Genomic DNA, 15,155 nt, shown 5'->3' on the forward strand with positions numbered 1-15,155 from the left:
GTTTTGCGTTTGAGTAATCCTGAAATTTGCTTGAGGTATGGCAGAAGGGGTCTACTTACACTTTAAAATATTGATAGAGATGATGCATGCAAAATTCCTATAATTCTCAAAACATAGTTTAAAAGAATATCATCTTGTTTTGCTGTTTGAACAGGTAAAACAGCTCAGCATGCTAATTTTATAGATAGTGAGAAGTAATTAACTAGTAGAGGCAGAAATTTCCTAGAGCTTTGAATGTATCATGTTGATGAAATGTGATGAATTAGGACTGATGATAATGATAATAAACTTGAGCAATAAAATCATGAGTATTAGAAGGTAGTCTTCTGACTCCAGTACTCACATTCTTAAGCTGGAATTTTCATGTAACTATTTTGTTCTTGGGTTTGAGATTTTTGATATTTCTTCTTAAGGAAATAGTAAGTTTGCCTCTAGTTTTTTAGATTGCTTCCATTTGGTTTTGGGTGGAATATATAACTCTTTGTACGTTCACATAAAAAACTTTATACAGCTTTCTTGAAGTTCTTTAGTACCGGGGCGTTATTCTAGGCCTCTGCAAATGTATGAGTTTTCCAATAGCGTGGTATGGTGGGTTTGACATTGGCTGGACACCAGCTGCCCGCCGAGCTGCTTTATCACTCCCTTCCTCAACTGAACAGGGGAGAGAAAAATATAATGAAAGACTCGTGGGTTGATGTAAGGACAGGGAGATCACTCACCAGTTACCATCACGGGTAAAACAGGCTCGACTCCGAAATGAAATTGGTTTATTACCAATCCCAATCAGAGTAGAGTAATGAGAAATTAGAAGAAATGTTTGGATGCCTTCCCCCCACCCCTCCCTTCTTCCTGGGCTCAGCTTCACTCCCAGTTTTCTTTACCTCCTCCCCCAAAATGGCACAGGGGGATGGGGAACTCGGGGTTATGGTTAGTTCATCACCTGTTGTCTCTGACATTCCTTCCTCCTCACACTCAACCACTGCTTCAGTGTGGGGTCCCTCCCATGGGAGCCAGTCCTCCTCTTTTCCAACGTGAGTCCTTCCCACAGGCTGCACTTCTTCACAAACTGCTCCAGCGTGGGTCCTTTCCGTGGGGTGCAGTCCTTCAGGAACAGACTGTTCTAGCACAATTCCCCCGTGGGATCACAAGTCCTGCCAGCAAACCTGCATCAGTGTAGGCTCCTCTCTCCACAGGTCCTGCCAAGAGCCTGCTCCAGTGCGAGCTTTCCCACGGGGTCACAACCTCCTTCGGGCGTGTCCACCTGCTCTGGCATGGGTCCTCCACAGGCTCCAGGTGGATAGCTGCTCTGCTGTGGACCTCCATGGGCTGCAGGAGGACAACCTGCTTCACCGTGGTCTTCACCACAGGCTGCAGGGGAATCTCTGCTCCAGGCCCTGGTGCACCTACTCCCCCTTCTTCTTCATGGACCTTGGTGTCTGCAGAGGTGTTTGCCTCACATGTTCTCGCTCCTCTGTTTTGACTTCTTGCACAGCAGATTTTTTCCCCCCTTCTTAAATACATTATCACAGAGGTGCTACCACCATCACCAACTGGCTTGACTTCGGCCATCTTGGAGCCGGCTGGCATTGGCTCCATTGAACATGGGGGCAGCTTCTAGCAGCTTTTCCCAGAAGCCACCCCTCTAGCCCCCCCCCCCCAAACCTTGCCAAACAAACCCAATATACATGGCAACTTACAACACGAAAACCAATGATCACACTTGGTAAGCCTGTGCTAGAAACACTTGGAGTGCAAATGGGAAGACAATTGTGCAATGAGTTGTGTAGCTTGACTTGTATTCTTCTTTTGTGTTCGTTTTTCGTGTTCATTTCAAAGCCATCCCTTTAAAGAAAGAAGAAAAATAATTTAACCCCTTTTTAACATGCAGATAATTTCACTGCTTTAAGCTACAGGTCTTGACACATTCAGAGTCTTTTCTATTGGCTGTCACGCTGGTGTGATTGCACAGCAATACATACTCCCTATTAGCTGGGTAGTAATGGAAATGTGTTTCATCGTCGTTTCAATAATCCTTATTAAGGATGCTGGTTTTGTTATGAAGCAGTAAGTTCATGGCTCCCACCAATGGGACATGGCAATATGAGAATCCACGGTCAGTAACTTTGGTCTTGAATTTTTTGTATTCTAAAATCATGATGATACTGTTGTAGTGGTCCGAGTTCCTGAAAAAGGTGTTACAGAAACTTCATTACAGCTTTCCTAGAAAGAAACAAATAAAAAAACCCAAACAAAACTTTTTAAAGCTCCAGATTTTTGTGAATTTAAGAATAATGTTACAGCAATTTTTCATTAATTAATTTTAGAAATTTGGTGTGTAGATTACTGTATTCATGTGCAAGTTTCTACAGTGCATAAAGTTTGCTTATGGACCTCATGTTACTTGTTGTCATTGTTATTTCCTATAGCTATTATTTCTAGGTCCTTGAAGAATAAGCAAGAAAATATCCCTGTAGTGCTAGGTGCCAATCATATACAAAAAGGTCCCATTCTGTACCAGACCTGGGCTAGTGACACGGGCAAGCTGCATGTGCAGTAGTGGCAGCACACGTGAACACCCAGGCCCAGTGAATTCACTTACAGCAAACGGGGGAGAAGTGGGTAAAACCAAAGGTCGAGGTGCAAGGATGTGGAACACAAATGTAGAGGCCACGGGAGCAGAGGTGGAATAAAGTTTCTTTGTGAAGTCTATTCAAAATTCTAAACAGTCTGAAAATCCCAAAGGGTTGTTTCTCTGGTTGGATCTTGTGTGTGACTGCACCACTTCTCCAGAATGGGTAGTTGAGTTTGAAGAACGCTCCTGGGCTATGATGGTCCCATTTCGTTGTTTTCCCTGCTGCGGTCGGTTCTGGCGTTGTGTTTCTGTAGCCTAGTGCTGCACGGTTGGTTGCACAAGGGAAGTTCGAATTTTGTGCGGTCTTCATATGTTAGTGATTTTAATGCTTTTTTTTTTTCCTGTTTTTTTTTTTTTCTTTTAAAGTTTTAATATATCTGTATACCTTCATAACTATCAATGGTAAATATTGCGTTTAATGAATATTTTTGTTGTTGTTCTACTTTCCATTCTTTATTGTTAACTGACTTTGACTAGGAACTTTTAAGAGGAAAAAAGGATTCAAGTAATGGCAATGTATTCCCTTTACAGGATTTATGAACGCATCATTGATCCTCCAGAAACAAATTTGACACCTGAAAGCAATTTATGGCTCGGACAGAGAAACAGGAAGCATGGTTTCTTTAAGGTAAGCAGATATGAAATGGCACACGAAGAAGGAAATTAATAAACAGTCAACAAAATGTTTCTGGTTCGTTGTCTTATGCTCCTGAAATAATTTTATATGAATTTTAGTAGGAACTGTGGATTTGGCATTTGAGGCAGGTCGAACACTCGGAGAAAAGGGTCTCTTGCTGCAAGGTAGAGTATCATAGTTGCTGTCTGCCGTGCTCAGTATTTGGGGTTTTTGTCTGGTTTCCTTACTTTAGGTTTCACCTACGTGCTGTGCTCTGCCTTGCCGCTCCTGGGGACAGAACGAGGCTGTGTAGGCAGCGTCAGAGTCTATTCTTGGCCTTCATCTTTAAACCTTCCTGAAACAACAGCTTTGCTCTGGTCTCCTGGCCAGACAGCAATGGTCTTATTCACTCTTGGAGGCCATTTCCTCCTGCATTCCACATGCAGATACCCTCACCCGTGTGCTGTTTGCCTCAGGTGACTCTTCCTTGTTTGCCCCTATCAGCGTTAACTTCTAGAGCAGAGAAGGGCTTCTGGCCTGCGATCCTTCCAGCTTTGGCAGATGGTAGCTATTGTATGCAGTGCATTTGCCTTGCTGCAAACCAGTAGATTTTTCCGTTCCTGGACTACCTTCCTTTCCTTCTGTTTTTCTCAACTAGAAGTGTGTCATTGTGTTTCTTAACGGAGTGTCAACAGTGGGTCACTGAGTTTTGTTCGTGAGCTTCTTTGTCCTTCGGAGCTTCCATTGCTTCCAAACAGGCTGGGCTGGATGGCTGGCTAGCTGGCAGGACTTGGGCTTCTCCTTCTTTCTAGCTGGAAAGCCTGTCTTTTTCCATTTATGAGGCTCCCCAAGACATCATCATTGAGTAGGCCAAGAAGGGCACGAGGAACTTATCAGAGAAAAAAGAAGATTCAATTAATGGCAATGTATTCCAGGTCCAATTAATGGCAGTGTGTTTCCAAAATTGCAAAGGATGGAGAAATGACCGACGAGTTGAAAAGCCCTCTCCTGTATGTTTTCTTTCAGCTTTTTTTCCGGCCCCTAGTGAGGCTATATGATTTTCTGGTCGAGGCTGAATTGCTGAACCAACCGACAAACGAAATCCGCCAACAAATGAAAACCACCCCCTGCACCTGAAAACGAATTCTTTTGCTTTTTAAGCAAGCTACAGAAAAGTTTCTGATATTTCTTCCGATTTTGGATAAGAAGCCACGGTTCAAGCGTTTATCAGTGAAAGAGTCTATAGTGCAGCGATAGGCCAATCTGCCTGTCCTCGATACTGGCATGGATTTGTTGCCAAGGTGATTTACCACCCACTCGCTTTCCCTTTGAAGCTGTCAGTTCTTCAGACAATTTTAGAAGTTGCTGGTTTTCTGAGGACCTCTCCTCGAAGTCCCCAGATTTCAACCAGCTAGGACAATGACTTTATGCTAAAATTATTTACGGTAAGATTGTCGTAGCAACTAACAATTTCAATTGTGAAACAGAGGTAAAAGCTAACTTTTAACTTAAATGACTGTCCGAGAGTTGTTCTGAACCTAGAGTACCTTTCATCCTCCAGCAGCTGAGCTGTCACTGTGAAGTGAAATTGATAGTATTATTTTATTCTACAGCTGTTGTTTTTTTACCTCAGCTGCTTCCCATAATTCCACAGATGGTAAACATATGTTTATAGCTACATAGGAAAAAAAGAAGTTATATTGGATTCGTCCATCTTAAATTCTTATTTTATGCAGGCAGTCAGAGCCTCAGAACTCTGGGATATTATATGTTTGTAAATTAATATTTCTGCGCGTTAACACTTCGGAAACAGCAGGGTAGCTAATGATATGCTAATGAGCTGACAGTTTTTATTGATCATAATGAAAGTCGACAAGTGCCTTACTTTGCTTTATGCATGCTTGAATATTTTACTAACTTTCTTCAGGGCAGCAATATAATTGGTTGTATTTTTTTAATCCTGCTTGAGAGTTTTAGAAACCTTACTTTTTTTTTTAATGTTACTCGTTGCAAAAACTTGGGATTTTGCCAGTTCGTAAAGAGTACACATCTCTTTCCATATATTTACATGCTCAGCAGGACCTCCCTTTCTTTTTCAGAGCAATTTGTTTCACTGTTTTAGCATATTAAAAAATAGATCTATTTTCCTTAATGTAAACAGAGATCTGCAGGGAAATAAGAGCGTTAAAAAAGAATTAGCTTCTTTGTATGTGTGTTGGAGCCATGAAAATGTATGTCACAAAAAGCACTGGATACTGCTCTGAGTATCATCTTTGCGGTTCCAAAAATTTTCTTACTTTAATGCTAGTTAATTAATTGTTGTGTCTCTCCGTAAAGGAAAAGCATTGAAGCGCGTTTTGGTTCTTATTCTCGTGCCTATTTTAGATCATAATTCTTCGGTGTATCAGAAGAGGAAGGAGGGGATATGATATTCATAAATCACTGTGGCCAGTTGCTGGCATTTTTCTTATCTATGCTTTTGTTCCCCCTCCTTACAGTGATTATTGCACAAGTAGCCCTGCCGTGTCTGTGGCCTTGCTGGGAAATGAAGTGCTCTATGGCATAATCAAGGGAATTGAAGTCTCGCCCCTTACAACCACTATCTCTTAACTAGTTATAACTTACCTGCTATGACCAAGCATTTGGAGTTCAGACAAGATGGAATGTTTTTAGCCACAGCAGTGGCGGGAGCAAGTGCGGAGCAGACTGAAGATAGCTTTAGCTGTTTGCTTTGAAGGGAATCTCGTGAATTACTTCCTTCGAAAAATGCACGCTGACCCTTCAAGTTCCTTTGTGTGGCCCAAACCCAAGATTTGTTTTAGGGCTAGAGAGTACCTTTATAATCGGATTAGGAAATCAAAGTAAATGCAACTGAAAGGAGGAAGAGAGCGATACCAGACATCCAGGGAACCCTCACTCTGGGATGGATCTGGTTGCGCTCAGGATCAGAAATATCTGCAAAATTCATTTTATTGCTGGGGAGAACCCTTCTCCCTAAGGCTCCTTCCAAAGAGCTGCTGCAGAAACGAGCTTATTAATGCACTGCTGACTAGGTGATTCATGTCGAAAGATGGTAATTTTCTTATCTGCTACATAAGGCTTTATTGGTCCTGCTGCTGTGTCTGGGGATTGTATAGTAGGTGCTTGAGAAGTGTGTTGGGATTTTGACCGCACGGCATCATACCTATACTTGGGCCTCTGTAGTCATTTTGGTCTCGGAGTCATACAGACCAAGGTGAGGTAAATACAGTGCCGAGGGCGGCTGGTCGAGCGCCTGGCATGGGGCATGCCTGCCCTCCGCAGAGGAGCGCAATGCTGATCTACTGGAGATCTAGCGGTGGTGGCGTAGCATTGCCTAGCGTCGGTGTCGGGCACGTCTGCCGGTGCCTCTCTGCAGAACCTGTCACCAGCCCGGGCCCGCACAGCTGTGCGGCGCGCGTTATCTCTGTGGCAGAAGTGGGTTTTACAGAGGGTGAAAGGCAACGGAGGAAATGAAAACGCGCAAGTGGAAAGCTCGTGGAATAGATGAGCCTTTTCGCAGAATGTGGGAGGAGTCCTCTATTAAATAGAGACACGAGAAGTGCAATAAACAGGGCTTTTGTATTACATCCTTATGGGATGGCCTTGATACGTAGTGCTGCAGACCTGAATTTAATCTTGTAGCTGGTAATTTGCCTGCACAGATGAAGGCTCTTCAAGCTAGTGAGTCCTGATGCTGAACTGAAGCTTTGGTTGTAATTAGCCAAATGCTTTTCATGATAACATAAATGTGATATCTGCTTGGGAATGGAAAAACCATGAAGATTTTGACCAGTGACATCTCTCTGTCAGGGCCAAATCCTGATGTCCTTTCATGGAATGTGGACTGAAGAACTCCACCCTGTGCCAAAGTGAACACTGGGCATCCTTTGGGGAGCTGCGCATGCCTAATTCTCCTTCTGGCTGTGGTCATAGAAAGCTCTCAGCAACCTAGACTTAACGCTGAAGGAGGAATAGTCCGAGTTTGTTCATATGTGTTACAATAATTAGAGCTGTAATAAGTGTTTGCCTATAATGAAGTCTTTCTATTAAAAAAATACATCAGCAAAATTTCTGCTCTTTGAAGGTTCCCTTCTGTATTTCACAGAATCACAGAACGGTCAGGGTTGGAAGGGACCTCTGGAGATCATCTAGTCCAGCCCCCCTACCAGAGCATTTGATCGTATTAATTCTGTTTCGTAGGGTTTATAGACCTAGAAGGCATCTATACTGGTGAATGAAGTTCATATACTTTTCCATGGTAACATGCTTTCATGTAGCCAGAAACTAAGACACAGAAAATAGTTGTTTCCTCTTCAGGTATGTCCTGGTTTCCCCCTTCCTTTGCTCTTCTGTTAAACTGCTTTTATCTCAACCCGCGAGTTTTGCCTTTTTCTGCCGTTTCTCCCCCCATCCCACCTCGGGGGGGTGCGTCTGAGCAAACGACCTCGTGGACCATGACAAGGTGGTGTGTAAATGCAAATCTCTCCAAAAGGCAATTGAGCGGTGGGGCTCTGATGCAACAAATATATTTGAAGATTCAATATGCACTTTTAGAAAAAAAAAAAAAAGGCTGAGGCAAACATCACTTCCCTCTGGATGATGTCTTGTTAGCTGTGCGATATGGTCCGGTGAAACTTTGTAATCTCGTTTACTCTTGGTTGAGCTTTTCGCTGGAGAGGCTTAAGCATTGAAATATATTTTCGTGCCTCACCTTCTAATTTCTCCCTGACGCCTGCTAGCAGGAAAGTATGTAAAATAGCTTTCGGGATGTTCCGTTTCCAGTGACAGTATTACTTCTCATTATTATGATGGTTTCATTATTCTCATAGATGAAAAGGTTAATAAATGTATATACTTCTGCAAGAAAGAAAGTGTGATCTGATTATGTCTATTAATATTTTCAGTTAATATTTGATCATGAAACTCTGAGCAGGAATTGGTGCTTGCTGATTACCTTCTGCTGGTTTAGCAAATCGACGTGCAAATGTTAAATGTTACTTACTGTACTTACCAGGCTTCAAGGGCTATCTGAGGCCTATATTTTATTTACGGATAGAGCTCAACGTATTGAGCAAGTGACTATGTCCTCAGTCTGCAAAATTCACTCTATTGCAATTTGGCTGAAAATGAAACCGTAGTCTTACAAATCAGTAATTTAATTAGATAATAACTGCCACGATGATAGATTTCCTTTCAAATTAAAGAAATTCTTCTGTGTCTCAGAGGAGATAGAGCCGTGTCATAACATCTGATTAACAGTCAGGGAAAGGGCAAATAGCATCACGGGAAATCCCTTGTTTTCCCTTGCTCCTCTCCCTTAGTGATTGTGACATTATTAAAGCTAGTGGATCTCGTGGGGTTAAGTATGCTACGCTGTCAAAGCTGGAGCAAGAGCTTTGTACTGAGCTTAAAAGAGCCAACGTGAGCTTCAGCATTTTTGAGGCTACTTGAAGGTTCTTCAGGACCCAGGTGTGCAGCGATAGCGGGCAACCCGTCGTGTCTGCTGCTTCCGTCAGGGCCACCCTTGCAAGTCGGGGACAGCAGAGGATGCAGACAGCGCTGGACCTGTTGGTCCTTCCTCTCTCCTGTCCTGCCCGGTTTGGTTTCCAGGCCTCATACAACCTGCACTAGCTGGCTCTGGCCTTGGAGTCCTGGTTTTTGCCAGTCCTGCATAGGAGATTTTTCCAAGCTGGTGAAGGGTCTGGAGGACAAACCTTATGAGGAACGACTGAGGGATCTGGGGTTGTTTAGCCTGGAGAAGAGGAGGCTGAGGGGAGACCTTATCACCCTCTACAACTACCTGAAAGGAGGTTTTGGAGAGATGGGAGCTGACCTCTTCTCCCTGGTGACAAGTGATAGGACAAGAGGAAACGGGTTCAAGTTATGTCAGGGCAGGTTTAGATTGGATATTAGGAAGCATTTTTTCACTGAAAGGGTTATTAAACATTGGAATAGGCTGCCCAGAGAGGTGGTGGATTCACCATCCCTGGAGGTGTTTAAGAAAAGGGTAGATGAGGGGCTTAGGGACATGGTTTAGAAGTGGTGGTGTTTTTATCAGGGTAGGTTAATGGTTGGACTTGATGATCTTAAAGGTCCCTTCCAACCTCACTGATTCTATGATTCTATGATCTGTTTGGCTTAGAGAGAGGATTTAATTCTGACGGATGGCACGATTACATCAACTGCCTGTTGAGATACAAAGCTAGGAGGCTAAATTAAACCAAACAACTGAAGTGTAGACTCTTACCTCTTGCACGATAGACTTCTCTTTTCATAATGTTTTATTTCACAGTTTTATTTGGCTGAATCGCTAAAGAGTGTTGTTGTGTTTTCTTTTTGTCCTTTGGCAAAGTATGTCATAGGCTTGAATAATAGATATTATTTCGCTGCTTTTTCACCAGTCTCATCCCATTTTAAGACATTTAAGCAGCTTATATTTGGCGATTGCAAAAGACAAAGCGGTATTATTTCTGTGTTTTATGAAAATTAATATCCAAGCACACAGGAAGGATAGGAGGAGTTATATTTTGTCCATCTCAGGTTATTTTCCTCACGAGAAGAGTGAGCTGGTCAATGTTTTACACCCACTAAAGAAACAGCTTGTACAGATCTAAGTGAGTGCTTGTGATCTGTATTACCAGTTTTCTCTTCTTTTCCAAAGGGTGTTATTCAGGATGTGAAAGTCATCTTTATACCTAACGGATATATAACACAGTGTCCCAATCTGAATCGCAGTAAGTGGCGCAATTTCTTTATTGTCTCTATGTTAAATCTTTCATACATCTTTGTTTTAAAAATAATATTTTCAGGCCTGTCATTTTTGCATATACTGACTTCCAGAAGGCAAAAATTCTGTGCAAACGGATTGTATTTTACGTTCAGATAAATCAAGTCTGATATGCTGTTGGTTGGTTACGAATTATTGTGTCTTTCCTTCTCTTCCTTTCTGTTTCTTTTTACCCTTCCTTTATTGAGCATGCCCGACCTGCAGTGATTTCTTAAGTCTGGTGCAAGGAATCATGGATTTACAAGAACTCCTGGCAAAAATGACTGCAAAAGTAGGTACCTAAGCTTCTTTGTCAATTACCCGGTTCCTTCTGTGCTAAGAGCAACATGAAAGCGTTTATTCCTTTCGCAGTTATTCTACACTTTCATGGTATAGCCATCTTTTTTCCTTCTTCTGCCAGTAGCCCTTTCTGCAGTGGACTTATGGATATAGCTTCACGGATGTCACTTAAGCCTTATACAGTTTCTGTTGTCTGTCTTATTATTTGTAAGATAGTGACAAAATGCCCAGGGTCTGATTTTCTTTTTTTCCTTTTTTTTTTTTTTTTTTTTTGTAAGAAGCCTTAGCGTGATTTCCCTTTTCATGCTGAGGGATAAATGCAGAAACAAAGGAGTGAAGTCCCTTAACAATTTCCTCACCATGTGATGCTGTCAGAGGGTGTGTGTTTGCCTGTGGGAAGTCCTGTGAAGTCTTCAGGACTGGCGCAGTCTCCTTCCTGGGAATCGAAATGAGGCCCCAAAATGGAAATGCCTGGGAAGCTGCCGGCTGTGCTGATCTTGACATCACCTTTGATCAATGGTTTTTACCAGTGTAAAAGTTAACCCAGCTCCAGGTGGTGTGGTGTGTGCTTGGTATTTTTTTATTTTTATTTTTACCCCACTGGTTTGGATTGTGAATGGGATGAATGGAAAGCTGCAGTGTTGTGGGTTTTTTTGTTTGGTTGGTTTTTTTTTTGTTTTTTTTTTTTTCTCTTCTGGGTTTCTTCAGGCTCCGCTTCCACAATACACAGTCAACCTCTGTGTTAGCCGAGGCCCTTCAGCTAAGGCTGTGGAGGAGTTTTGGGGTAGAAAGCTGTGTTTTAGAGGTGGCGGAACGCCTGATGTGTGTTAAAGGGCGATCTTTGAACACTTTGAGGTTAATGCTGGTGAACCATCTGGTCTGTGGTAAAGGGCAATTAATTGTCTCATCTGAAACAGCACTTATGCGTTAATTACTTATAAGTTTGACTACAAACAACCTGTAGACGCGTTTAATCTCAATATAGTTACTGAACAGGAATTTCAAAAATAGGATTTGCACAGTAGTGCTACTAGCGTAAAAGCATTATACTTTTTGCTGTGCTGCCTTTAAGTGTTATTTTCCTTCCTAATAGGAAAGGGGAAACTTTGTTTTTAGAGAGTGTGCGCATTATACTGACAATCCACTTCCTCAGCTGACATGCTTTGGACAGGCTGACTCCGAATGCAAAATGTGAAGCTTTTAGTTCAGTTTGCTGCTTGTACTGTGAAAGAGAGGCAATTATTTTGAGCCCTGCTGGTGGTACGAGCAAATTCCAATTATGCACTGTACTGAGTAACTTGCTTTCTCTGCTGTTAATTATATTTTTTGCTTGCTAGTACTTTACAAGGGGAAGCAAATAACATGGTATTTGCACTGCAAAGACTGTGCTTCCATAAAGCGGTGCTGGGATAATCCTTCATTGTGAGTTCCTTTTATTGTTACAGCAATGCATTGACTGTTTCATTACAGTTGTTAGAGAAATATTGGTGTCCGGGAAAAGCGCGTGCAGCAGGAAAGGAAGTTAATTTGGTAGACAAATGCAAGTTAAAAATGGAGGGACTTGAGGCAAGCATCAAGGTTTGCATCTGCCTTTTCCGTCCTAGCCACAACAGCCACAAGCGGCCCTAGCGTAGCCGCGAGCGTAGCGTGTGGGGATGATGTCTGGCAAGGCAAAGAGCGAGGCTTAGACGGGCTGTGCGACTGCCTGCAGAGATCCTGTTTAGCAGGGCGGGCGGGCAGAGAATGGCTTGCTCATACGCACGAGCAATGAACCCCAGCCCCCGGTCCTGCGCCAAGAGCTGCGGAGCGTGAACAGGACGTTTTGGAGAACTGGACCCCATCGGTCGACGTCCGGTTGTTGCTTCTAGGCTCTGCTATATCGAGGGTTTCAGCTTCTCCCTCAGACTCTGTTTGGTTACAGCTGTATTGCGGCACTGGATAGACCAGTGAATGTTGTTTGAAATGAATGCGTATGTGCAATTTATATAACGTAGAACTACAAAGACAGACCAGGGCTTGTCTGGGAAGAAAACAGCCGGCGAGTGGCTTTAGGCGGCAGTAATTTTGGTAGGGGTGCAAACTATGCAGTCCGTAGGCAGGAGGAGAGGGTACCCTCTTGCTTGGGGTTTACCTCAGGGTCCCATGGGACATGGGGGCTATATAAGGGGCCCTGCAGAGAGTCGTCTATAGCAGATTGTCGTGGAATGCTGTGTCCAGGAGCATTTGATCATGATCTGTAACAAGCTAACCACCATTTGTCCCCTCTTCCTACCTATGTCTTGTAAGGACGTAGATTTTAAAGAGGAATAAATGCTCGCTTTTGAAGCCTATTTTATTCTTGTCATAATTTGAATTAATTCTGAATCTTTCCAGTGTATGTGTTTAATTGATTTAATTGTGTGTCCTTAAATAGACGCCATAGATCAGAGTGTTGGAAATCTGGCTGAAAATGTTAATTTGCTGCAGGAGAAAAGGATCGTGTTATATTTCAGCGTTCCCATGCTGCCATGCTGTTAGTTCCCTTTTAAATATAATGGCTAAAATAATTCGTGAGACTTTCACAATCTACTGAAATCTGCCTGGGCATCTCCCAGACCGAGAGGAATATAATTTCTTTTTGGCAAATTATAGGACCACGCTAAAGTTTGCTTTGTATTCAGATGTGCTTGTTACATGAAAACTTCCAGCACAAAACTTTCTCTTCAATCTTTCCTTGGTTGAGGTCAGAAAGGTTAAAGCTTGAGTTTCTTAAGTTTAATTAAAACCAAGAACAATCAAGCACTTGAGTTCATTGATGGACTAATCTGGTTTGTTTCCATCATGGATTTATATGGCCATGAATACTTTTTTGCTTAATAAAATTTTCCGTGTAACCTTTGATAGTTTTGTTTTTTTTTTTTTTTTTAAATACGTTTTTTTATTAATTTTGCCAGAAACGGTGCATTTTTAACAGAAGTCTGTCATCTTTCAGTTATTTGTATGAGCAGAGGAGAAGCAAGGAAAGTGTTTAATAAGTTTTGTGAATAATAGCTAGCTGAATATTCCTGAATGTTAAGAACTTAGGATTTGGTTAGTAATATATGAAAAATGTTTGGTACGCTGTGGGCAGCTTCTTTCTCATTAGTTTATTTCTATTCATAACCTAAAAACCGTTTGAAGCTTGAGAATTTTCTCCTGATGTTTTAAATGTTGTGTGCATTTGGCAACACTTGGAAGGATATTTCAGCTCAGTTTAAGGAATTCCTTGTTTCATTGAGCTCAATAGAAATTTTTCAATTAAGGCTTCAAGTTTAGAAACAGCTACGATGTTTCTGGTCACCGTGGTACAGCAGGTAACAGTGAAATGTTTCTGAGCAGATTCTGTGGGCTATGATATATTCATTGACCTCTGTTTAGTATAAATAGAACTTATCAAGATAATGCAAATGATAGAAAATGTTAATAAATGGAAAATATTTATTCTCTGAGAGTCGTCTTCTTTTTCTAGGGAATAATTTCTAGGACAAAGGACAATATCAAGTACCACTATCAAATCTGAGTATTTCTAAAGTCCTTTCTCTCCAAAATTGTATAGCCTGTTTATATGGGAACGTTCATTTAAAAAAAAACAAAACAAAACAACCCACCAACAACAACAAAAAACCCCAAACCACAAAGCCCAAACCAAACAAGATACATAAATAAAATAGAAATGTAAGGCAAATCAAAGAGCTTTTGAACAAAACTTTATTTTAGGTACTGTAAATATAATGATTAAATATAATGACCTGAAAAGTATTTCTGCTGAGAAGCAGCAGCTCAGTAAGAGGATAGTTTTGCCCCTAAAATGTGAAAAGCAGTTTTGAAGTCACCAGATCATGCTGAGTCTGGGGGAGATAAGTATCAATCCCCTATTATCCCAGAATAACAACTTAAGAAATAAAGAGCTTCTATTCAGGGATTTCTCTCATGAGGACTGCAGAGAGAAAAAAAATTTGCCTAGTATTTATTTTCTTTTTCTTCCCCCTATATACGTTGCTCTCTTACTGGCGGGAATGAAAAAGGATACATTAGAATACTTCCATTTAAAGCGGATGGAGATATATGAAATTCAGGTATATGCCATTATGCAAAAAATACTATAGCACTGTGCATTCTTTTTTTTAAATAAAATTTGCTACCGTTAAAATGTAGCAACCTATAATGTAGGATAATAGCATCGTATTTATAACAGAATAGAGTATGCATTCATCTTGTCTTGTGCCAGATTTAGGTAGCCTCGCTATTTGTAGCGGCTTCAGTGTGATGGCTTATACGCATAAAACAAATGCGAATGTAAAAAATCAAGACCTTGATGAACTCTTATCCAACTGGCACCCGGGTAATTTTTAGGACAACGGCAGTTGTGGGGCCTGAAGGATGCATGTATTTACTTCTAAATGTTAAGCCTGTATTTATACATTTATTTTTAGTATCAGTAAATAGGAAAGTAATTTTGAGTCCTCTTAGGGCTTAGAGATGATGGCACTGGGTACAAGGTGTGAGTAGACTGGGGCGATTCCTCTCTGGAGGATGGTAAGATGGTACCTTGTGTGAAGGGGAGGTCTGTGATATGGCTTAGGAGAGGGTGCTTCAACATGTCTTGTCCTCTGCTGCTGCTACATGAATGAGTATTGTCCCCACTTGTCATTGCATAGTATCTCATCAATAAACATAGCAATTGCTAGCGTGCAGATGCAATACTTGGAAAAGATGCATCGGTTTTAGCTTCTTGATACGCGTTTTAGTAGTTGGAATTGAGGAGGTAATGGGAACAGCAAGGAGTGTTAAGAGCTAGCCAC

General features: G+C 41.7%; 1 protein-coding gene across 1 annotated transcript in view; it reads left to right on the plus strand.

Annotated features, from left to right (window-relative positions):
* The window catches only part of NELL1 (neural EGFL like 1), a gene marked incomplete at its 5' end in the record, with an annotated part of 294,771 nt that overhangs the window by 57,355 nt on the left and 222,261 nt on the right, over nucleotides 1–15,155 (plus strand). The window contains 3 exons of the mRNA XM_082485407.1: nucleotides 3,164–3,260; nucleotides 9,931–10,003; nucleotides 10,245–10,327. Of these exons, the coding sequence (XP_082341533.1) occupies nucleotides 3,164–3,260; nucleotides 9,931–10,003; nucleotides 10,245–10,327 (253 nt within the window). The remainder of the gene's footprint in view (nucleotides 1–3,163; nucleotides 3,261–9,930; nucleotides 10,004–10,244; nucleotides 10,328–15,155) is intronic.

The sequence above is a fragment of the Vanellus vanellus genome (genome assembly GCF_965231255.1).
Source record: "Vanellus vanellus genome assembly, chromosome: 6".
NCBI lineage: Eukaryota > Metazoa > Chordata > Aves > Charadriiformes > Charadriidae > Vanellus > Vanellus vanellus.